At 33.2% G+C, this 25,795-nt stretch overlaps 1 protein-coding gene across 2 annotated transcripts; it reads left to right on the forward strand.

Moving 5' to 3' along the window:
- On the forward strand, positions 1–25,795 carry LOC110092614 (serine/threonine protein phosphatase 2A 59 kDa regulatory subunit B' gamma isoform-like). 2 transcript variants are annotated; one of them, XM_028692486.1, is made up of 2 exons: positions 1–1,552; positions 3,175–3,408. In XM_028692486.1, exons 1-2 carry the CDS (start codon positions 371–373, stop codon positions 3,391–3,393), a joined length of 1,401 nt encoding a protein of 466 aa, XP_028548319.1. In that variant the 5' UTR covers positions 1–370; the 3' UTR covers positions 3,394–3,408. The 2 variants fall into 2 exon arrangements, with proteins under 2 accessions (XP_028548319.1, XP_020672911.1); XM_020817252.2 differs by lacking the exon at positions 3,175–3,408 and adding an exon at positions 24,937–25,795 and having other exon boundaries at positions 5–1,552.

Raw genomic sequence — 25,795 nt, forward strand, 5'->3', positions numbered from 1 at the left:
TAGCTCACGCTGCGCACACGTGCTAATCTCTCCTTCGCAAGTCGAATGCTCGACGTTGGACTTCCACAAATTGTCTCCTTTCCTCGTTTCCTCTTTCCTCTTTTAACCCCATTGCCGATCTCCGGCCGGCGGAAATCCGCACCGCCGCATCTCGCCTGACGTGTTTTACCGTTCTACCCTTTCTTCTTCTTCTCGCGGACTCAGCCAATTCAAAGCGCGTGGATTGCTAGAATCAACAGTGGTTTCGTTCTATACTCTGCTTCAGTCGATCGGCGTTTAGGGCTAGAAATTGCACGATCGGAGCTTATCATTTTCGTTTTATCATGTGGTGGTGACGATCTTGGGGACGGTAGGGTGCTAGGGTTTTTGAATGGTAAATATGATCAAACAGATACTTGGCAAGCTTCCTCGTAAGCCCTCCTCAAAATCCTCCCCCGGCGAATCGCCAGCCGACGGCAGCATCGCTGGCTCGGTCAGATCCGCCTCGGGGAGGAAGGCAAGTTTCGTTGGCAGTGGTGGCGCGGTCACGGCCGCTGCTGCCGCCTCACCGGTCGGAGCCAGCAACGGTGCTGTCGGGGTTGTGGCGAGTTATGAGCCGCTTCCTAGCTTCCGCGACGTGCCGAGCTCTGAGAAGCCGGGGCTTTTCCTGCGGAAGCTCGGCATGTGCTGCGTGGTGTTTGACTTTTCGGACCCTGCGAAGAATGGGAGGGAGAAAGAGATAAAACGGCAGATGCTACTGGAGCTTGTGGATTACACCTCCACGGTCACCAGCAAGTTCAATGAGGCCGCGATGCAAGAGGCCACGAGGATGGTGGCGGCCAACATCTTCCGAACTTTTTCCTCTTCGACAGGCGGTGAGGGGCAGAGGGCTGTGGAGGGTTTTGAGGCTGAGGAGGAAGAGCCAGCGATGGAGCCGGCATGGCCACACCTACAAATTGTCTATGAGTTTTTCCTGAGGTTCATAGCCTCATCCGAAACCGATGCTAAGATTGCTAAGCGATATGTTGATCACTCCTTTATACTCCGGCTGCTGGACCTCTTTGACTCTGAGGACCCGAGGGAAAGAGAGTACTTGAAGATGATACTCCACCGTGTCTATGGAAAATTCATGGTTCATCGGCCCTTCATCAGGAAAGCTATTAATAACATATTTTTCCGATTCATTTTTGAAACTGAGAAGCATAATGGAATTGCAGAACTTCTTGAGATTCTTGGAAGTATAATTAATGGGTTTGCACTACCACTAAAGGAAGAACATAAATTGTTCCTTGTCCGGGCGTTGATTCCACTTCACAAACCTAAATGTCTGGCGCTGTACCACCAGCAGCTTTCTTACTGCATCACTCAGTTTGCGGAGAAGGACAACAAGCTTGCCGACACAGTCATTAGAGGGCTCTTGAAGTACTGGCCTCTCACCAATAGCTCAAAAGAGGTTATGTTCCTTGGGGAGCTGGAAGAAGTTCTGGAGGCCACACAAGAGCCGGAGTTTCAGAGATGCATGGTGCCCCTCTTTAGACAAATAGCTAGGTGCCTCAACAGCTCACATTTTCAGGTACTTTCATTCCTATTGATTAATATTAGTACTGATTTTTTTGTCTGCCTGCACTAGCTATTGTTTTCTTCTCATAACACGTTTGGAAGCATCATAATTAAAAATTTGTGGAATTGGGTATTTGGGTGTTTGCATAAGTTTGTGATTAAAATCATTCAAAGTCTAAAACAAAGAGCGCAGGTGCATGCATGTTGGTATATTTTATTGTAAATGCTGCTGCTATTTTATGATTGGCTCAATTTCTATTAATCAGATTAATATTTTACTCATAATTTTGAGGAGAAGCTATAATACAATTTTCAAATACGTCTTTGAGAATGAAATATTTTCAGTGGAGTTGAGATAACTATGTTATTTGAATTGAATGCCTAGCTCCACTTTTCAAACATTAGGTATAAAAGGATATCAACAGATGGGGATGGACTGGTTTTTCTATCAGTATTTATATTCACTGATATTTTTCTTTAATCATGTCACAAAGCTAAATATATTTTGAGCATCCATGTTTTTTGAATTTCCTGATGATTTTAAGCATACTAGCAAGCTAACATTAATACTCTAGCTTTCCACCCCACTTCATTGGTAAATTGAAAAATTTTCACATTTTACCAAAAGTATCACATTATTGCTGTTGCGATATTTGCTTAGGTAATTTCTGGTTTTCCTAGAGATTAGGATCTGAGGTGTTATGGCTAAAGTCCCTAAAAACAATAGTTTCATGACTTTTTAACTTTTTTTTTGGTAGTTCCTTTAGTATAGGGGTCTATAACAACCAATGTTGTTTCGGCAAGGGCACTCTCCTAGGAGCCCAAGCAAGATAAGGTCATAACACTCATCAAACAACCTAGGTGAATTCCTTGCCTACAAGTGCTAGGTCTCGGAGCTAGTAGCTTTCTTTGATTGAATAAATTCATGCTAAGGCTTGGCTTGCTGGAGTTTTTAACATGCTTTGCTCCTTTAGTTTTGGTTTGTATGGTAAATGTGCTTTGAAAACTCACACATGCAACTTCTCTGTGATTTCATGAGCACAATGAACACATTCATAAAGCATCTCTAACAAGGAGTATATTTATATATTTTGTTTCATACATGATAGCACCAACTCAGTTATACCAAATAAAATACTTCAAGCATGGAAAATGAGTTAGTTTTCAATAACAATAAATTTGCTTGGGGTGATATGAAATGAACCGGAATCGGGATAAATAAGAATGCAGACTATGAAGAAAGTTGCAGATTCAATATAAGTGTAAGAGCATCGAGTTATAGACTAGTAAATTTTGAGAATAAGGAGTTAATTTATGGTGACAGAGGAGGAGATGGAGGACCATAAACCAAATGATGGAAAAGAGAGCATGGATAATAAAGAAGAGAACAAAAAATAAGCATTAGATTTGTCCTGGGCTATGACACTAAAAAAACTGTTTAACTAGTTAAGCTATTGAAACATTTGTTTAAGGTTGTAACAAGATTCTTAAACTTGAAATTCAATGGAACTTGAAAGTCACTATTTTCCCTATTATAATTGTTAAATCAATGTGATTATCATTTTATATTATCGAAAAGTTTTCCTCTTAATTCAAATATATTTATGAAATAATATATTTCTATTTCTTTTTTAGAGCCTCGCTTGGGTGAGCGCCTTAGGTGTTGCTCAGTGTCTCAGGTTGTGTCGGTGTGTTAGGAGTTGGATGAACATAGGATGTTATGGGAGCTTGGACAACCATACTCTAGTTGAATGGACCTTAAATCCTGAGATTGTGAGTGCAGCCATGACATTTACCTCAAAAAAGTTTTTTTTTTTCCATCTTTACACTTTACCTTTTTTAAATATCATTTAAAGGGATGGTGATGTTTCTTAGAATTATGATGTAGTTCTTTTGTGCTCTATCCTTTGTGAATTATTTAAATGCGAACACTTCATAACATAGGATATGGTGATGTAGCAGATGTCAATTCTCTTCTAAGCATGATATTTTGAGATATCTACTCCGTTGGTCTTATTAGATTTGGTATTTTATATTTTAAGGTGCCTTTTGCACGTAATATTAAATTGATATAAAGCAGATAAAAACTTAAACCTTGTACTTATTAAAAAACATTTGCCTGGGGACTAAATGCATTTTTAACTGGTAAAGCTAGTGTCTAATGTCAAGTTTTGTGTTGAATTTCAATGCATTCATGGGTACATGACAATTATAGTTGCATCTCTAAAACAACAGCAGTTGCACAACCTGGATGAAAATACTGATATAAAATGAAAAGTATAACATTATGGATTGAATGGTTTAATGTCATAGAAGTAGCAATCATGTATTATCCACTGCTTCTTGACATGGTCGAGAACTAATTTTTCACAGTTTAACTACATTTTAGGTACTGCAAAGTTATATTCACGCTTTGAGATTCAAGTGTTCATCCACAATGAATTTACACATAATGTTAAACTGAACAAATCCTGTAGATAATAATACTATCTTTATCATTAGCTTATTGCCATTATGCCAACTGTTGTGGTTCAACTTTATGAGTCTTTGTTCTTTAATTGTGGCTAATGTCAAGTTTTGTGTTGAATTTCAATGCATTCAGCGGTGCATAATAATAATAGTTGCAACTATAAAACATGAGCAGTTGCACAACTTCGATGACAAGAATTATATAACATGAAAGGATAAAATTATAGATTGAATGGTCAAATAGCAAATACCATCTCATACTTCTTGACGTGGTTGAAAACTAATTTTTCATAGTTTAACTACCTTTGAAGTACTGCAAAGTTATATTCATGCTTTGAGGTTCAAAAAACCTTCTCTAATTTCCTTGGATTGAAGGGAAGTGTTCATCCATGATACATTAAAATTTAATGTTAAATTGAACTAATCCTTTGGATAATTTCACCATCATTATCATTAGCTTTATTGCCTTTATGCCACCTATTTGGGTTCAACTTTATTATTCATTGTTCTTTATTTGTTTTTGTTTGAGTGTAGAGGAGGTGTTAAATTTTTTAACTCAAATATTTTTGCATAATTTTATCTGTGTTACTTTTGACATACCCCTCTTTATCTAATCTCTCGATAATATTGTTAAACATATTTTTTATGGGTACACTTTGTTAGTTTTCATTATATATGTTCAAATCACCTAAGCATATTTTTCAATATCTTATCTTCTATAGATACTGCTCTTATTGCTCCTCTAATATAATCATTCCTCAATATATTCTTCCTAATGTTTTCAACTAATAATTATTAATCTCATGGTTATTGAAATTGCATATCATATACTTAGTTTTTTTACTACTACTAAGCGCTTTATCTTCTATAAGTTTTTTGCATTATTCTAATTTCCACTAATATCTTATCGATTAAAATTATCTCATATACCAAAAACATACACTACGACACCTCACATTTTGTCTTTAGTTTGCATCTTTATAATCAATTTAAAGAGACTCAAACATAATAGCAACCCTTATTGTAATCCTTATTGGAAATTCTTTGGGCACTTCATAACTACTAATACTTGTCAAGGCTCTTCGTCATGCATATTTTTAATAACTTCAATGCAATTTTAACACGTTTTTTTCTTTAATGGGTGCCCAAGTCAATTTATTGTGTCACTCGATCATATATCTTCTTAAGGTTAATAATAATGGTATGAAGTCTCTTTTCTACTTTTTATACTTTTCTATTAATTCTTTTAACACAAAAATACCTATATAATGGATCTTCATGGCATGTAATAAAGTTTATTTTTTCGTATCTCCATTTTTTTTCAATTTCGTTACTACTTCGTATAGCTTTGTAATATGATTTATTAATTCAGATTCTCTATAATAATCAGAATCCTGAACATCTCATTCGTTCTTGAATATTGCTGCCAAAATGCTCCAATCTAATCATTTGACATTCTTTTAATCCCCAAAATTTCATTACTTTATTCCATAATTATGTTATTTGACTTATAAATATAATTTCTCTATAACAATAACAATCTTGAACATCTCATCTATATAATGGCGCGAAAGTGCTTTTTTTAGTCTTTTTACATCCTCTTACTCTTTAACATTCCATTAAAAATGTTTGTTAACCAAATTAATACAATTTGCACACAACTCTCCAAATCTCAATAAATTACATCTAGATCCAAAGTTTTATACATATATATCTTCTTTAGAGTTAATTCTGCTTCACTGTTTGGGATCAATATATAATATTCATTATTATTTTACATATTGTAGTCCTAAAAAATGAATTCTTTTTTTAAACTCTTGTTTATTATTTTTTCAAAATAGTGTTTCTATCTTTCTATGCCGTCTTAATCTATAATTATGATCTTGTAAGCTTTGTTTCATTCTAACCAAAGTCTCTAGATCTCTTAAATCTTGTGCATCTACGTTGTATTATGTCTTTTCTTTTTTTAGCACCTAGTCTACTATACATATCATTAATTGTTGTCTTTATTTTGCTCATTATGTTCTTTATAGGACTTTTTTCTTATAGTATAAGCTGTAGAATTTTTTATTGTTCGTCACTCTATACTTGTATTTTTTCTTTAATGATCTTGTGTGCTCCCTCACTCCACCTTGAAGCTCTCTTATATACTCTCTATTTATAGACTCTCTTAAAAATTTTTATGTGACTCTTCTTTATGAAATTAGCCATCTTACCTCACATAAAGTTTGGTTCAACCAACAAATTTCAAGTTGCCTCCTTTAACAAATTATCTAGAATAGTTATGCTAAGCCCCATAAATTTTATAATTTTTTTAAATATTTCATAAGTAAAATATGATTTAAAAATCAAATATAATTAAAATATGGAATAATATCCCAAATCCATACTCTGATTATATGATTCATAGTATAACTCCAAAGTCTAATGAATATATATGTGTGAGTGTGTGTGTATAATCAAATAAAATAAGTTGTCAAAATGAAACAAAATAAGTAATTATTCACTCCGTAAGTTCTCTCTTCTTAGGCTTCTCATCCTCTGTCTTATTCATTGAGAGTTAGCAAAGCTCTGCTGAAAATAAACAAAAAGGAGAAGCTTCAAATGAGAGAGTCATGCTACTACTTTTGTGATATGTCGGCTTCTTTGATGATGAAGAGTGGTTGACCTGTGAATTCGTTGACAAAGATTGGTGAGCAATGTAGAGTGAAGATAAGTGACGATTTCTCAACAAAGAGAATGGATATTGAGATGTGATGGGAGGGAGATGAAAAATAATGAGTCATGCTTGCTTCATTTTCTGATGTTACAAGGGAGACAGAGCGACAAGTCGTGGTTAGGACTTAAATGTTTCTTGTGGGCTTGCAGGAGGGGAATCATTTGATAGGACATAGCAGACAATTTTTTTTATTCATATGTTTACTTAAATGGATAAGGAATTTATTTATATTAGAATAAAATATAGTAATTTATACCTTACTAGGTCAACTTATATCATGGTGTCATTAATTTGGCAAAGAGGCATAAAAGGTTAGCCCCAACTCTTATATGGCATATGCCTCACAATTCGAAAGCACCCCTTGCATGTGTCGGGACAACGTTTTCCACATCTCACCCTAGGAAACCCCCAAAAGTACCTTCTAAATATGAAAAATTATTACGTGTGGTGTCCGGAGGCCGATCTGGACGCGCCACATCACCCCATGCATTGACACGTTCGGACACCGCGCAAAATAATTTCTCCTAAAATACTAATTTTAGAAGATTAATCATTTCTTTCTTTTTAAGCTTCATCAATTTTTTTTTCTTTTTTTATCATTTTCTTTATACTACTTAGATATACATTCAAAACTACTATTTCGTGTTCCATTGTCAAATTATCTCAGGGAATTTCCTTGCACTACTTGCAAAAAGATTATCTCAGGGAATTTCCTTGCACTACTTGCAAAAAGATTTCTTTCCTTCCAAGTAAAATGAACTCTATTTGTGATTCAGGTGCACTACTTTTGAAAGTATTTAAGTGTTCTTTTAATATATTAAATGATATGTTTGCTTTTGCGAGATCATATGTTGTTACAAAATCAAGTATTGTTTCTCCTACTACATTTCTATAATTATATTCCCACCATGAATCCTTTTATAACTCATTCTACTAGAACCTATATTTTCTTTTAAGTTTCCCTCATAATTGTCCTATCTTTCTTAAGTATGCATGATAATAGTTCTTCCTTCATTTCTTAAAATTAGTTTTAAAGTATATTCTAATCCAACTTAAGAAGCATAAGCACCGACTATATTTATAGTTTTTTATAGGTAATTAGATTAATAATTATCTCTGATGTGAAACAATCCATGCGAAAGTGATTTGCTTAAAGAAGTTTGCACGTTTCAATTTAGAGGCAATAATAAGTAAAATCTTATGCGGAATTGAACGATAAGATAAATATTAAAGTAGATCTCACTATCACTAATCATATTCACTTTCATTTATGATCTTATCCTTCATCTCTCTATCCACTGTTATCTACACTTCATTTTTATTATCAACTTTTCAGTATACAATAGCTTATTATCTTCCTTATTATGGTTATATTTCTTTTATTTCCATTTTGTTCCGTACAAATAAATAGTAGCTATTTTTTGTGTAATCACTGCGTTCATCATCAATTTCCTTAAATTTTATGTAGAAAATTTAATTTTAGTTTTGATCTGAAATAACCATGGCCCGTTTTCATGATAATTGGGTTAAATTGGTAACATCTTAAAACCATTGCCTACTTTTCTCAAAACACTTTATTTTAAGTTATAACATGTGATGCCCCAAAATTTAAATTAAAAGAATTATTCATTTATTCTTTAAATAAATAACAATCAGAGCTATCTAATATCATCTATCAGTATTAAACAACAAAACATATTCTATAGTTCAAAACATCAATGTATACATCTATATTCATTCTAAAAAATCATATACAATATTCATGATCTACACAATCATCATATATCTATCATATCCTAAGTATAAAAGAATAACTAAAACAAAAAGAAACATAACTTGAAGAATCCTGACTAGCCTCACACTCCTGCTCCCCCTTTCCACATCGACGATATCGCCCAGTCAACAAGTTGTACTGAGCTGGATGTCGTCGACCACAATGAATGCACTAATTGTAGCTGCCAGAAGATGCTACTGATGTAGATCCCTTCAAATCATTATACATGCTTTTCTTGTCACCATCTCTCTCTATTTTGTTCGTCTCGGCTCCTGTTGACATCATATCTGGAGCCAGCCTCATATCTGGATGTTGGTGCTGCCAAATCAATCTCTATTAGTCTGGCCCGCTCCACCAATTTAGAAAACTCCTGAATCTGTAAAGGTACTAGTGGGTGTCTGAGCTCCTTGTTCAACCCTTATAGAAACCTATAGCATTTTTCATCAGTGGTAGGGATCAAGTGAGGAGCATACCTAACAAGAGCAGTAAACTCAGTTTCATACTGCATCTTACGTTCTTGCTCCAACTTAATGAAATTTTCCTGCATCTATCCTCTTGCTGACGGAGGTACAAACCACATCCTGAATACTATAGTGAACTTGTCCCAAGCTATGATGCACCGACACTTCTCCTCAAAGAGGCATGCAGTGTCCGACACCGTGTCCGACACGACACTCGTCCGACACTCCTCCGACACATGTCAGAAACGCCGAAAACGTGTCCGATTAAAAAAATATTAAAAACAAATTGGACACGCATGTCCGACACGCGTATCTTAAATATTTTATATTTTTAAAAAAATATAATTTCTTATATTTGGCGAGATTTAAACTAAATTTCTTATTTCATATCCACAACACCAAATCAACGTCTGCATTTAATACCCATTCATTGAATATTCTCTTTTTTATTTCTCTTTGGCAGTGAAGATATTTTCATCTCCTCTCTTTTTGCACAATTACAAATTATTCTCTTGTTGAACCAGAGTTGAAAGTAGTGATATTCAATGATGATGATATTGAAGGCCAAAAACAAACCTCTAAAGCTAATCCTAGTAGTTGAAGCTTAACTGCTTGATGTTGTAGTAAGTGATTATTTGCTTATATTTTTGTGGTTGTACTAGATATTTTGTACTAAATATTTTATATTATAAGCTAGACAAGTTATCATGTCATTCATTTATTATTGTTTGACATTTTTAATATGATATTACATTAATATTAATACACTATATAAAAAAATGTATTGCCGTGTCCGCACCGTACCCGTGTCCTATATTTTGAAAAAAAAGCCGTGTCCCGTGTCGTATCGTGTCCGTGTCGCTGTGTCCATGTCCGTGCATCATAGGTCCCAAGTGATCTCAGCATTTGTCTTCCTTTGAAATTTCTCTCTCTATTGTCCAATCCACCATTTCTCTGCCTCTCATTCGAAAAGGAATACAACTAATGGCACATTCCAGCTCTCCGGACACTGCATGCTGTCAAAGATTTTCTCTATCCTCAACAATCAGTTTTATGCAGCTAGAGGTCCTACAACTCCTTTTAACAATGGAGGCTTCAACTTATGAAATGTATGCAAATGTTTATCTCTATCTTATTCTTTGCTTCCAACTGACTTACTTTGCGCATCCCCATTACCTGTGCTATAATAGTAGCCAACTGCATCATATTTTCTGATGGCATTGGAGTTGCATTGTGTTGCTCATTTGATACATTAGACTCTAGATGATCCATTTAACTTTTTACTAACATAATTTAGTTTGATTTAAATAATACACACATGCAATTATATATATAAAATAATGCACCTGAAATTACCCATTATACCCAACTCTCAATCAAATCCTACAGCTTTGGTAACAATTAATTCTTTCAATAATTATGCTCTGATATCAATTGTGATGCCTCAGAATCTAAATTAGAAGAATTATTCAATTATCCTTTAAATAAATAACATTTAGATCTATCTAATATCATCTATCAATATTAAACAATAAAATAGATTCTATAATTCAAAACATCAATGTACACATCTATATTCATTTTAGAAAATCATATACAATACTTATGATCTACACAAACATCACATATCTATCATATCCTGAGTATAAAAGAATAACTAGAATAAAAAGAAACAGAACTTGAAAAATCCTGACCAGTCTCACACTCCTGTTCCCCTGTCCTGACTTAAAATCATTTAACCATATAATGAGCTTAAAAAGTCAATAGGTCGCCAAAACCTATAACTGAATTTAAAATACGGTAAAGGATCAATATGCATGTTAGGGATCAAATCATCGCAATTACAGTAAAGCAATTGTCGTTTATGTAATACCAATCAGTAAAAAATCATATAAGGCATTCAATCAAAACTTCAGTAAAGACTATTGAAATTGATTCAGTGCAATAAAATCATATTGAAATATATATATACTATTCAATTATTCTATATCATGTGCTCAGTATATCACATGTTTAATATTAGTACAGTGAATCAGTAATATTAAATAGTATCAGCATATATATCAGTAACAATAGCAATCCAGCGGCAGGAATAATAGAATGATGCAATAATAGTAAATTCGTGCAGAAACAATAAATCCATGCAATAATAAGAACAATGCTCTCAAAACATGCATTTCAATAGTCACACTAAACAAGTAAGAAGTCCTAGCTATCACAGTATTTTCTAGTATTGCATCAGTATTAGTAAACTATTGACTCAGTAAATAAAGTCGTCACTCTTTGCCCGTCAGCACACTAATAATCTCCTTATAACTTCCAATCAGTATCACGTGAATCAGTAGATAATAAAACCAAATCACAATATTTAAAGGAAAGTCCATCATCTCACCATTTTGTATAGGTCAATCAGTCTCCAACCAATGGGTTAACCAGTTTTTACTTGTCTTTTACACATACATTATTATCGCAATACTATAACAACAATATTAATCACATATTCACATTCATTTTCAATACATTGCAGTAAATAATACATAATTGTGCTTGATTAAGAAGATGTCAAAATGTTATAACGGTAGACAACAAATAATCCTATTAGGAAAAAAATTCACATTTTCAGAAAATTACCAAAATACAGGAATTGTATAAAACGATGTTTTAAAACTTTTATTGTACTATACTACTATTTTTAGATGTCAAAATAAATTTCTAGGTAGACAAAAATCGTTGTATTTTCAAAATTACCCAGTGAAAATCTCAAATAAATACTCAAAATGCTCATAATTATGAGATCAATAACATACAAAAAATTACACGGTGAAAGTTTTGCCAACACAAAGTTATTAACGTTTTTGGGTAACGGAAACCCAAATTGAATCAGAAAAATACCAAAAACACATTTAAACTAAAAAATAGGGTAAAGGTTCCTTACAGTGAGACGAGCAAATATCCCAATTATCCCGACGAACACCGTGGCCTCCAGATCCGAGCTTTTAGTTTCTCTCCTCTCTTTTCTCTCAAATATCCCTAATATACTCTCCTTTGCCGAAATGAACAAGGAAAAAATATAAAAAGCTTATTTTATAAATTCTGTAAAATAGTTTAAGATTTTTATGATTTAAAATTTTAAATAATAATTTAATATTATATAATAAATTTAATCAATTTTTTTAGTATAAAATTCTAATAAATCATTTAAAGACTTCAAAAATTACATGAAAATAACCATAAAATAAATCATTTTATTTAAAATATCGGTGAAATCGATTTGCAAAACAGACACCTAAAGGTCTTAAAATTCTCACTTATACCAACAGATATCAGTTTCTTAAGGATTTTTATCGGTGCCCAAAAATTATGAAAAAATTCGTGCATTTAAAATACTTCAATCAAAATATTATGACAAAGATGGTTTGCGATTTGGAGTTATAATGCCTTAAAAAAAATGACAAAGTAAAAATACGGGCTATTACATAACATGCGACTAATTGGTGACATCCTAGCTAGCACTTGTAATAATTAGCTTTAGTTGTGTCATGTTACTTCTAGAGAGCACCTCATGATGATGCCCCTCACTGAATATATTTTGGTGAATTGTATTTAGTGTTCTATTCAAATCTTGTAAATTTTTATCCATTCTGATGGATTATATAGTAAGTTGTAGCTTTAGTTTCTGCAATATTGTGTCTGGTTTCTTAGAAAAGCTTGCTGATATTGTTAGCTTCAATACCCCAGGGCGAGAGAATCCACATTATGCATGAGCTCATTGATAGACCGGCCGATTTGATTGGGAGGGAATTATAAAGTTTTCTAATTAAGAGAGAACTATTTAGGAATGTTCTTAATCAAAGGAAAATTGTTTAGGAAAATTTTTAATCACATTTGGGAGGGAATTAATTAGGGAAAGAGATCTAATTTGAATTTAAAATCTAAGAGAGGATTATATAAGGAAAATGAGAAATTAAGGGGATTGTTTAGGAAAGTTTTAATTACAATTGGGAGGTAATTAATTATGAAAATAAATTTAATTTGAATTCAAATCTGAGAGAGATTTATATAGGGAAAGGGGGTTGATTTGGGAGGGAATTATGGGAGCCTATTTAAGGCTAACTATGGGGTGATTTCATATTATGTTTGGAGTTTGTTAAAATTAGAATTTCTTATGTTATTTGGGCTCTAGCCGGAAGCCAGGGATTTGGGAGAGCCGGATCTTCCTTTTGAAATGAAGATTCAACTATATCTTGCTATTTTCTTTCATATATCTTGTAATAAAAATAGTTTTGGTGTGTTTTTCTTCATAATTTCTTATTGTCGTTCGCTGATTTCAAAAAAAAGTGCATCCACTTCCTATCACTCATCTCCCAGAACAAATAATTAGGAGTCCAATTGATGAGGACATCAGATTTCGACATGTGTACCATCGTCGGAGTCGGAGATTGACGGATACAATCCAGAGTCTTTACTTTTGATATATCTTGTATTTTATTTGTTCTTGCATTTTCTATTTTTCCTAGTTTATCCATGTGGGTATTGAGTCGCTATTGTAGCCACGAGGGCATTTGTGTTTTTCTGGTTTTCTTTCTTTTTGGCCTCTTTATAGGAGGCCTCTTGCATTGTAATAGAGGATAAATTATGAAATGAAATTTCAGTTTTCTTTGATTGATCTCTTAGTGAGTTCTTGAGAGGAGAGACCCAAGGAGGGTGAAAGCAATACCCATCAACCTTTGGTGGATTCCAATGTTTACGGTTCTTCAATCTCTTTTTCTTCCCTTGCATCTAATTCCCTCTCCTAACCCTGCTTCACCATCCTCAAACCTTTTTTTCCCCCTAAACCAAGCCCCTCCCCTTGCCGCTGGCCTCCTTGGGCCGCCCAAGCCGCCGACCACCACCCACCCAACCGCCGGCCTCCCTCCCCCATCCTCCCCTCTCCACACGCCTAGCCACCGGCGCCTCCTTTGGATTCATAAATTTGAAATTCAAATTTCAAAACCCATTACTTCCTTTCCAAAATTAGAATTTGGTAATTAGGAAAGCATCCTAATGAGAATTCAATCAATTGATTGGATTTTCAAATACTTTCCTATTACTTAAATCTAAGAAAGGAAACCACCCAATTTAATTAAATCTGAGATTAAATTCAGATTTGATTAAATCCTTATTAAATCCTTTGGGGCCCACATACTTAACTTAAAACTCCCTCTCTACATGGCCGGCCCCCTTCCCCTTGCTTTTCTCTATCCAATATTCATTAATCGCTCTCAATTAAGTCTCCCTAATTATCCTCCATAATTCCTCTCTTCCACTTTATTTCTTTCAATTTGAATTTGAATCCAAATTCAAAGTCTTCCCTCCAATTCCACGTAATCTGAAAATTAATTTCACATTTCTATTGATCCTCCTAATCCAACCTAAACCTAGCCAACCCTCCCCTCTCCACTTCCTCCTACCCGAGAATCCCATCTTCCCCTCCTCTCCTCTTGGCCGCCTCTCCTAGGCGACGGCTCCTCCACCATAACACCACTACGCCACGATCCTTCCATGATCATGTATGGCTGATCCTGAGATCGACAACGGCTTTGCTTATAACGCACAAGGCGAGATCGACATCCTACTCTCTCCATTTCGGCTTTGCTTATAACGCACAAGGCGAGATCGACATCCTACTCTCTCCATTCTACGAGCCGGATTGAGAGTACAACGGCACGGTAGAACGCTACATCAACCGCATCGTTCACTACCTCTCCGAGACTATCGAGCTTCAACGACCAAGTACATTGTGGTTCCTCATCGGACGATCCTTGCCTGCTCCACCGCCGGCTCCTTCCTCGACGACTAGTCCCCTTGGCATCACATGTCTACTAGTGGCATCCCTAAGCTTGTTTGCAATCTTCCTCCGCTAAGACGAGCGATATCAAGAGTGCAAGTGAGGGATCCCGATGTGAATGATCTAGATCTTAAACTATGGATTTTGTTAACGTGCCATTTGCTCTACTTGTTTATTTGTTGATGCAATTTTGCAAGTCTCCTATTGCTCTTAATTGTAATCAATTGTCGTTACTTAGTTCTTCCGTGGAATTTTCTAAAGATCTATCTTGACAACGCATTCGTTTATGTTTAAATACGCCAAGTTCACAATTTATTAATTTCGTACAAGCGATTCTTGTTTCATCTTCATTGTATCACATCACCAATGTTACATATCGGTATTCAATTTTCTCATGCTATATGACCTAATAGTATTTAAATTCTTCAATTAAAATGACTAGAAAAATCTGATGCAATTAGTTGGTTGCGGTTGTGCACTTACTGAAAGTTTATGGTGATGTTTGAGTGGATAGGCTTTATCTACTCTGATTAAGTACAGCTAATCTATGAGTTGTTAAGAAACAACCACCAAAAGCTCTAAAAAACTTTGGGATGCTTCATTTTTATCCTTTTCTCTTTTGATCAGGTTATTTCCATTTCTACCATGAATCCATCTGGTTAATCAATTGATTAATATGTTACTGGTATCAAACAACATGCTTGAACTCAAAATCTGGAGCATTTAAATGCTAAAATTTCTGTTAAATATGTCTAGGATTTCCCATTGAAACGGATCATATGTAGTAGAGATGGCATGGGAAGATACCATGGTAGGTCATGCACAATCCCAACCATGCGTTGGAGACTATTTGTTAATGTGATGTTTGTGGTCGATATAACCTCAATACTCCATTTAGAGGTTTAGCATCACGTTCATATGTGGAAACATAGGCTTTGTTTGGGAAGGCTTTCTTATTGCTTCATAAAGCAGCTTTTTATTACAAAAATTTTAATTTTTGAACTAGAAAGCTGTTTTAAGAAGCAATAAGAAAACCGCCCCAAACGAAACCTTAATCTAAAAAGCAGTTCTGAAATTATTGTCAGTTCTGGATATACGCCACAAGCCTATCTGAAATATCACCCTGATCATTAACCAATTCTATTCTATCCACTAGAGAAAATGTTTATTCTTATGTTCTTGTTTGACAAGTCAGAAATCAAAGAAAGAAGGTCAAAGCAACACGTTGTGTGCTGAACCATGCTTTTTAGATATTTATATTTAAGTAGAATCTGTCTCAGTACTCTGTTTTTCTTTTACTTTTATGTTTGAAAGAAAATAAAAGCAAGACCAACATTCTCTGTCAAGTCCACGTTTTAGAACGTGGAAGTTTCTTTGAAAGTAGGAAACTCCTTTCTCTTCTATCTTATTGGAAGAAAGACTTTTATTTATTAAATTATTTTTCTGTGGCGGGTCATTCCTCTTTTAAGAAAAAGAGCCTATTCTTTGTTTGTCGTTAATGAAATGTGACTTTCTTCTTTATGCAAACAAAGTCCAACTCCACCAAAAAATCAAGAGACTTCTCTATTTTTTTATAGTAAGCAGACATTGAACTTCGAAGGATGCCTAGTTTCTTGAATCATCTAACATGCCCTAAGTGGTGCGACTATCTGCATCTTTTTGGAAAAAAAATAATTATCTTTGGTTGAGATTCCCATCTTAGTTTTGGAACTCGATGGATCTTCATTCAAAACATTGGCGCTTGAGTTTCTTAAAGTTCTCAATTTTCAAATATGAGGGGGATATTAGTTTGTGATTGTTTTTATGAGTTTAAAATCTTCGTTAGCATAAAATCATGCCCGTAATGTTTGTTGTGATAACTTGATTCTCTTATGTTATTTTATTTAAACTTTTTTTTTTCGATTCTGAAGAAAAAAAAAAACTTAAAAATCATAACTTATATTCTTATGTGACTTTATATTTAAGAAAAAAAAAACTGACTATTTCTCTCTTTATTTTCACATATTTCATTTGTTTTGGGAAATACTTTAAACCGATGGGAAGTAACTATGTACAATGAGGCAAATTTGCTCATTATCATTAATTAGTATTATCCCAATTATTTAAAGATGGATTTATCAGTTCTTCATTCATTTCTTATTAGATATTAATTTTATTGTGTAAGTTTTTCTAATTTTTTCCCGAACTTATTTTTTTATTACCTTTGGACTGTTCTTTATTTTTAGGGCTTCACATTAATTATAATGTTCTATATTATCATTGTTTTTTCTACTTTTATCTGCTTTTTATTGTCTTATCTTAAATACCTGTCTTCTGTTGTCCGTTCAATATAAACCTTTCTCATTCTAATCCTTCTTTGCTTTATCATTCGCATTTGTCTTATACATAGCTTCTTTTATAGTGACTTTTCTATTGCTCAGCATTGGGATCTATGTGGCATAGTTAGTTTAATTGCAATGTTAAGCCTTCATTTGGTATTGCTTTTTGCCCCCTAATTATGCTAGTTTTGACTACAGAATCAGTTTTAAGGTATTTGACAAGAAGCTTTCAGTTATCTGAATTTGTTCAACTTAATGAAAACCAGAATATAATTTAAAACAAGTAGTTATTACTAACTATAAATAATTGGGAAAAATTAAACAGGAAAATTATTTATTCATTTTTATGATGATAAGGTAATCTTGTTAGTCATACATTTCATTATAATATATAATTTAAAACAAGTAGTTATTAATAAATAATTAGTATAAATTACTAGGCAAATTAGGGGATAATTGGTCTAAATAATTATTAGATAAATGTTTGATTAATTAAAAATTAATAATATGTATTTATTAACAATTATGATTGTAAATTATCCTAGTTATTTTCTTAAAATTTGGAGTAAATTAGACTTACTATTGATTAGTTAAGTTTTCATAATAATATTCTAATTAATTATTTTATTAATGACTAATTAAGATAATTATTTAACTTTTAGAATCTTATGTTATTCCAATTAGTTATGCAATAATTTATCATCATCATTATCATTAGCATCCTTACTATTTTGATCTGTGTTATAAATTCTTATTTTTCATCATTTCTGTTCCATAACTTCTTAATGCACTTGTATATTTATTTTTTAATAAGTACATTAGTATATTTAATTTAATGGTAATTAAGAATTATGATTGCACACTAGCATTATCAATATGGCTAATATGTTAATAACTAAGATAATTATTCATACAGTGATTAATTAACCAATTAAAATATTAAATTATGAGTTAATAAATAATTAGAATATTGAATTAATCTTGTATGAATTTTATTATAATGTTCTTATGGGTCAAGTTATTTTACATATATTAGTGTTGTAATAGTTTTTTTCAAACAATTTTAAACATTGTAATTCTATCAACATTAGTATTAATATTAATCTTATAAAATTGTCATCAACTTATTTGACTACACATGACAATCAGCACAACACAGGACATTTATTGTCAAATAAAGCCTATTTTTTGTATAAAAGCTCTGTGATATTTTTTTATCATGCATTTCACCTTGGCATTTGTCCATTTTTATGCTCAAAATTTAAAACTGAAAGTTGGTTTCTCTTTTGCATCTTATATCTGATACTAGATTCTAAGTTAATCAAACCTATGGAATTTAGGAAACAATTGATTTCCAACAATATTTTTTAATGATAATAGTTTCATTTCTGTTAAAATTATATATCGTACTGAGATTTTGTTTGGGTGTATAGTTAGATAAGCTGTGCTAAAAGCTCAAGCGTTAAGTCTAAGAGGACTTGAGTCATTTGGTTGGCTACAAAGATTAGGTGGTATAAGCTCATAAATTGTTGGTGCAGATTAGAAGCACGATTATTGATCTTAATTTATTAGTTACGGTAACAATCATGGAAACCGCTTTAGAAATGGTAAGGTTGCTTACATTACCCCTCTTTAAGGTAACGCCATTTGTTGAGATTGAATGTGGTTAACTAATTAATTTGCTGTAATTTTTTTAACTCATCTTGATGTAGCATTATAAATTAAGGCTCTACTTGATTTTATTGTGCTGTCATATTATACTGTGATGAGTTCTGCGTGTTATGCTGACATGATCGAGTAAAACAGATAACTATTTGGCAATATTATTGTCTAAAGTGTTATAAGAGTTATATTTGTTTGGTAAAAAAATCTTTTAGAACGCTGGCCTTCTGATGACTTAGGAGAGTAGTTGTATTAGATTTGGCCTATGTCAAGAGAAGCAGAAATAGACCTTAAAAGACTTGGTTAGAAAATATTAGAAATGACATTTTTTTTAATTAGATTTAAATGAGAATTTAACTCTTAATATAACACAAAGGAAAAAAAAGGATTCATGTAGCCGACCCCACGGAGTGGGCTAAAAGCTTGATGTTGTTGGTAAAAAAATCTTTTAGCATTAATATGAGTAATGAAATGGCTGGAATAAATATTATTATAAATCTTATATAAAAAATATAAAATTAATTGAAATAATGAAATGATCTATTTTTTTAACTAAAATAGTTAAATTTCATAAATGCTGAAAGCATTTTACTTGGTAGCCGTATAAAGTGTCGTTCTAAGAGAGCTCCATTTTAGCTTTTCAATTGAACTTTTTTTCACTGTTACTAAGACCTTAAAACTGCTTTTATTATTTGAGGTTGAAGCAGGAAACAAAGAGTATTGCCAAACAAATCCTTAACGTACACAACTATGAATAATTATAAACTTAGGTTTCTTTACATGAAGTAATTGTATTTGCGAAACCATTAACTACTCACATGTAATGATTTATAATAATTAGTTTCATAGAAGCATTATTTATTCGCCTTGTCCTTATATTAGGCATTATGCACTTGAATAATAAATAATATTCTAAGGGCTTACTTTAGGCAATATTGTTAATAATTGTATAGACGATGACAACAAGAGTTGAGATACATCAATGACATTGTTAGGGCTGGCAATTGTGTTCAAAACTCAAAATTCTCTCGATAATTGTTTGAATTTTTGTTGACTCTAAATCAAAATTGATTTTCTTTGGCTTGAGGATGGCTCATTTTTTATTCAACTAGTGATCATAAATACACAAAACTGTGTTTTCACACATACATACTTATATATGCATGTATGCTTTTCTCCTTATATGTGAATAAATAAATTTACTTGTGTATGGCATATGACATGCACATTAATAATACATATATAATTAAATATTACAAATATTCATACAAACTTATAGGTGTTTGACATCAATTTAAAATTTAGAAATCATTTTATTTACATTAAAAACTTGGCTCAAATCCACATAAACATAGAGTCAAATTTAACTTTTCAACTCAAATCAAATCCTTCTTTACTCATATTTTGAGGTTAACTCGCTTAAAATTGCTCCATGCCATGCATAGAATTTAGGGATGGAGGTGAAGAAGATCATAACCATGAAAATTATAGACTAAGGAAGTAACATGCTCTCACATTTCAACGATCTTGGAGATATCAATGATATTGAAAAACACCATATTAGGAATTGTGAATTACGGTTGTAATGGTTTTTTATTGTTGTGGCAATAAAGATGATACTCCTTAAAAAAATATAGTCAAACTTTTAAAAATTGAGATATTTTTTGGAGTAACGATTGGAATTCTATTAAAAACTCTTAAGTGTACTTGTAAAGGAGAGCTCCCATGATTGGTGACCTTCTGGGAAGTTATACCAAGAAGACAAAACTATGAGATCATTAGGTCAAAGTGAACAATATCTCGATCTTTAAGAGTTTGAGTTGTAACAAATGACATTAGAGCAATACACCAGCCAGAAGATGGGAACTATACATTTAAAACTTATTTGTTTGGCGGATGATTATGGGCTAAAGATATTGACAATAATATTAGTTATTTAAGTGGAAGAGATTGTGAAACATAAGTTGAATGAAGTTAAGCTCTTTAATATTGAGGCTTCTTTTGGTTTAATATTAGAATTTCATTAAAACTCCAAAGTTAAGCATGCTCATATAGGAGCGCTCTAAGGACGGGTGATCACTTGGTACTTACACCAAGGGAACAAAAGTTGTGAAGCCATTATTCATTAGGCTAAAGTGGATAATATCTAATTAGATAATAGTTTGGGCTATTACAAATGATATTAAAAACAATACATTAATTGGAAGATCAAAATTAAGTGCTCTTATCTGCCCAGTGGATGATTATGGGCTAAACATACTAACAAGGACTAGGAGTGTTAAAATGGGTATTTGGGTTAGGTTCGGAAAATCGGTACTGATCCGGTTTCAATTTTGTTGACCCGAACTAGACTTGAATTGAAAAATGGGTTAGATACCTGAACCTGAACTGACCTGGATCTAACCTGGGTTGACCTGACTCGACCTACTAATCATGAGGCTACGAGGGCCGAACAGACGAGCGCAAGGAGCAAGGCTCGCCAGCGGGAGAGCACAGGTGTGATTGGAGCGCTTGGTGAGGTGTAAACAAGGGTGTCGAAGCACCTGGGCTTGGCGGGGGGGGGGGGGGGGGGGGGTGGGTCGCGTGGGCGAGCAGACCCATCGTCAGCCAGATTGATTCAGGTTACCTGAACCCGACCCAAATTTTCAATCGGGTTAGAATTTGCATCCCAAACCCGACCCATTTTTCAAATGGGTTGACCTGAACTCGAAATGTTCGGTTCAGGTCAAATATTGACACCCCTAAGAAGGACTTTAGTTGCTTAAGTGGGAGAGATTTTGAAACTCTTTAGAAAAAAAAGCTAGATTCTTAAACATTGAGTCACCCATAAATCCTTTTTCTCCATTGTATTTTGTTAAGAGTCAAATTCTCATTTAAATCTTATAAAAAAAAAAAGACTTTTCTAATATTTTCTAACCAAATTTTTATATCTACCTCTACCTTTCTTAACATAGACCTATTCTAATACCTCTACTCTCCTAATAGGGTCATCTGAAGGTGAAATTATTACGTGCGATCATCGAACGCCATTCAGAAGAGAATTAGGATCGCCACGATACCATTTGTTGTGTACCAGGGTGACGTGGTGCATCCTGATTCGCTTTTAGACGGTCCGGTGATCGCATGCAATAATATTTCCATCAGAAGGCCAACATTTTATATAACCAAATCATCTAAGCCAACTCTCTCTAATCTTATCTGCCACTAGAGCTACTCCAATCTTTTCATGTATGCTCATTTTACATTCTATCTCTAAGAGTAAAGCTTCTCATCCACCTGAGCATACTCATCTCTGTAACACTTAACTTAATTGCATGTTTCTCCTTTATTGGCCAACACTCTACTTCATAAAGCATTGAAGGTTTGAAATTTCATTAGAAACTCCAAAATTTAGCATGCTTATACATGAATGTTCCTAGGATGGGTGACTTTCTGGGACGTTACACCAAAGGGACAAAATTGAGTTATTATTACAAAGTGGACTATATCTTGATGGTGAAGCATTTGAGTTGTTACAACGACACTAACAATAGCTTCAGTGATGATGCGTGTTGGACAACTAAGATGATAGTAGAGGGGGAATACAAAATTGAGCAAAGGAAGGAGAAAATGAAGAGCACAATAGATTGGAATTTTCTTTTAAGGTGGGAAAAGTTAGGCTTAGTTGAATCCATTAGGCTTAGCTTTTTTTTTTTTTTAATTTATTTTTTTTTTAAATCCATTTGGCTTAGCTTAAATGCTTAACATAGTTTAAGTTAGGTTTAAACTTAAACCATGTAGTATGGGCTAATTTAAGGTCTTTTATCACATAAATTTTTCTCAAACATTTTGGATTTGCTTGCTTAGGAGAAAGTCTCACCTATCAAATTATGTTATTTAGTAATAGCATACATCAAAGTTTATTATTTTTATGATATGTTGTAGCCATTTATGTAACCAATTCAAAATGATAGACTTGATGTTGATGTTTACTATAATTATGTACTCTTTGATCATCCTTCAAATAGTATTAGACTCTATCTTATTTTTATTAAGTTCATCATGCATTTAACATGCATCATTTCTCATTTATGTCAACAAAATCAATTTTTGTGGTACTCTATCATGTGTTATCAAATGAATAAAAACCACTGAAGTTTCTTTCACTACTTTTTTCACTTGATTAATTTCTTTAGCAAAAAAGTAACTAGATAAATAAATTTTATAAACATTTATTACAATTGTCAATAAGCATTATTACCATTACTTATTGTGTGCATTTATGTGTTTGTGTGTATATATGCTATTATGTGCATATATCTATCTAGACAAACATAAAATAGTCATTTTGAATTGAATCAACTTATTTTCAAGTGAAACATCCTTGAGTTGATGGAAATCAATTTCATTTTGGAGTTGATTAAAATACAATCGTATTTCGAGGTTCAAGCATGGATATTTACAAACTTTCTCCTGGAATCATATTCTAATGTTTGTGGAAGTTTTTCTTTTACAAGTAAGAGAAATTCATCTGTCATTTAATTGGTTTTATTTTGAAACTTATTACTTCTATTATTTTTTAAGAATGTGTTCCTTAATGCTGGACCATATGATATTGTGAAATCAAACTTATGCTTTATCATGAGAAATGTCTCTCTTATTTCAAACACTGAATCTTTCAAAACCCGTAATCTTGGAATGTTCAAGTCACCAAACAACAATTATTCTCATCCTTTATTGTATATGTTGTAATAGTAGCCAACTAATTGTTTCACAATCAGTTTTTCGAACATCTTTCTCAAGATGTTCTCATTCAATTTGAGGAACACAACATGAGAAATGTCTCTCTTATTTCAAACACACTATGAATCTTTCATAAGCCATAATCTTGGAATGTTCAAGTCACCAACAACAATTACTCTCGTCCTGTATTGTATATTTTGTATTAGTAGTCCAGTCATTGTTTCACAATTAGTTTTTCGAACATCTTTCTCATTCAATTTGAGCAATACAAACACAAACGTTTTTATTATATCGTCATCACTAATATAATAGCATTCACCAGATTAATTCTTGTTCATACAAACAATGTCGTATTTGAAGTTTATGTTCACAATCATCATCCATTCCTATTGTTAATCTTCTCAACATACATAAGTTTATAACATTCCCCAATCTCTATAAAAATTTAATTTTTTTTCTTGTAATCTAATTTTTTTTGCAAACGTGCAATATTTTATTCTTGCTATAATCATTTTGTCTATTGATTCTCTAATCTTCCCACTCAATTTTGAATCATGGCTAACATATAACGTTATATTAACTTTAGACTCAACTCATCATTTGCACATTTTTCATAATGTTTTGGGACACTGAATATGGACGACTTAGCTTAGCCTTGCCCATTGTGCTGCATCATGAGCCAATTCTTGAGGTGAATTTGTAGTATTGCTTATCGAAAATGTCCAATCAGCTTTCATTTCATGCGATTAGGATTAGTTGTAAGAAAGGTTGTTGGCCTCCAAGTTTCCTCATCTTGGTTTGGGATTGGTAAAAACAGTTTTGGTAGTATCTACTGATATAATATATGTCATGGCACGGTAGTGTTTGATTGGATGGTTATTTGGTTTTAAATACTTGAAATTGCATGGATTTAACTTTTATGCGTTAACTTTTCCTTGATTTTTTTTTTTTTTTTTTGCGATCTCTGTGAAGTGAACTCCCTCTACCATGATTCTTATTGTCTCTATCATGAAATTTTTTCATCAACCATATAGGAATATAGTTTTTTTTCAAGTGTTTTAAGCTGTAACCTACTTGAATCTTTCCTACTTGTATATCCAGCTCCTAAATCTTTATCTAAACCTCTGACAAAAAATCCACTCTAATTAGAAATTGTTTAATGAATATTTGATTTGTGTTAGCAACGTATCTTGTACTTTGAAATAGATGGAATCAAAGGCCAAATCTCTCAAGTTTTTTTTTTTAATTTCCAAAATCTGTCACCACCCTCTGCTTTTATGTCACTGTTGGTTTTCCCATACATCTAATTTCCAGTCAGAACAAGTAAAGGGTGCTGAGTTTCACTCAAATCTTCAACATTTACTTGGCATTTTCGCAGAGTTGACTTCTCTTTGGGTGTCCTTTTTATCTCAAAATCTCCTCTGACTTAAACCTCGATGATTCAGGTAGCCGAGCGATCGCTATTTCTTTGGAACAACGATCATGTTCGAAACTTAATCACTCAAAACCGAAAGGTCATACTGCCCATCATCTTCCCCGCCCTGGAGCGAAATTTAAGAGGCCATTGGAACCAAGCTGTGCAAGGTCTAACTCTAAACGTCAGAAAACTCTTCTTGGATGCTGACCAGGAACTCTTCGAGGAATGCTCGCTCAGGTTCCAAGAAACAGAAGCCAAGGATAAGGAGTTGCAGGCGAAGCGCGAATCGACGTGGAAGCGATTAGAAGATGTAGCTGCATCCAAAGCCATCAGCAATGAGGCCGTCCTTGTTTCCCAAAAGGTATCCTTTCTCAGCATGTCTACCACTAGCCCTCGCCCTTCACATGGTTCCTAATCACATTCCTTCCATCAAGTTTGATGATCAAATCCCTATGATTTTCTGTGTATGGAGGAGGATTTATCAAGATATATTGGGGGACTGCTCTGAGTCTTTTCTGGTTCTTGTTGTTGTTGTTGCTGTCTTCATCATTAGGGTTTGTAAAATGCTATCAGGCCATGAAAAATGTAATTGTGTGTGTATAATCTGGAATTGGTATAGAGTTGGATCTTCCATGGATTTCATATCAAAAGCCACGAGTATTAGCAGCATTTTTTGTTTTTTTTTTTAAATTCTAATTCTGAACTTAGTTTGTCCCATTGTTTAATGGAGTTAGAACCGAAGGAAAGTGTTGTCCTAAATTATACTTCGAACAAATTTGTGATTATGATGCAATTTTTGCTTAAATTTTCTTGTCTTTTTGAAGATTGCTACTGATGTGTATGGAGATTGTACAAAATAAAATTTAGTTGCTGGACATCATAATCTG

The sequence above is a fragment of the Dendrobium catenatum genome, unplaced genomic scaffold (genome assembly GCF_001605985.2).
Source record: "Dendrobium catenatum unplaced genomic scaffold, ASM160598v2 original_scaffold_211366, whole genome shotgun sequence".
Classification (NCBI taxonomy): Eukaryota; Viridiplantae; Streptophyta; class Magnoliopsida; order Asparagales; family Orchidaceae; genus Dendrobium; species Dendrobium catenatum.

Excerpts from the sequence above, each read along its gene's own strand:
- LOC110092614 (XM_020817252.2), top strand. The coding sequence starts at position 371 with ATGGTAAATATGATCAAACAGATACTTGGCAAGCTTCCTCGTAAGCCC. Across the intron at positions 1,553-24,936 it reads TCAACAGCTCACATTTTCAG|GTAGCCGAGCGATCGCTATT; the intron begins GTACTTTCATTC and ends TCGATGATTCAG.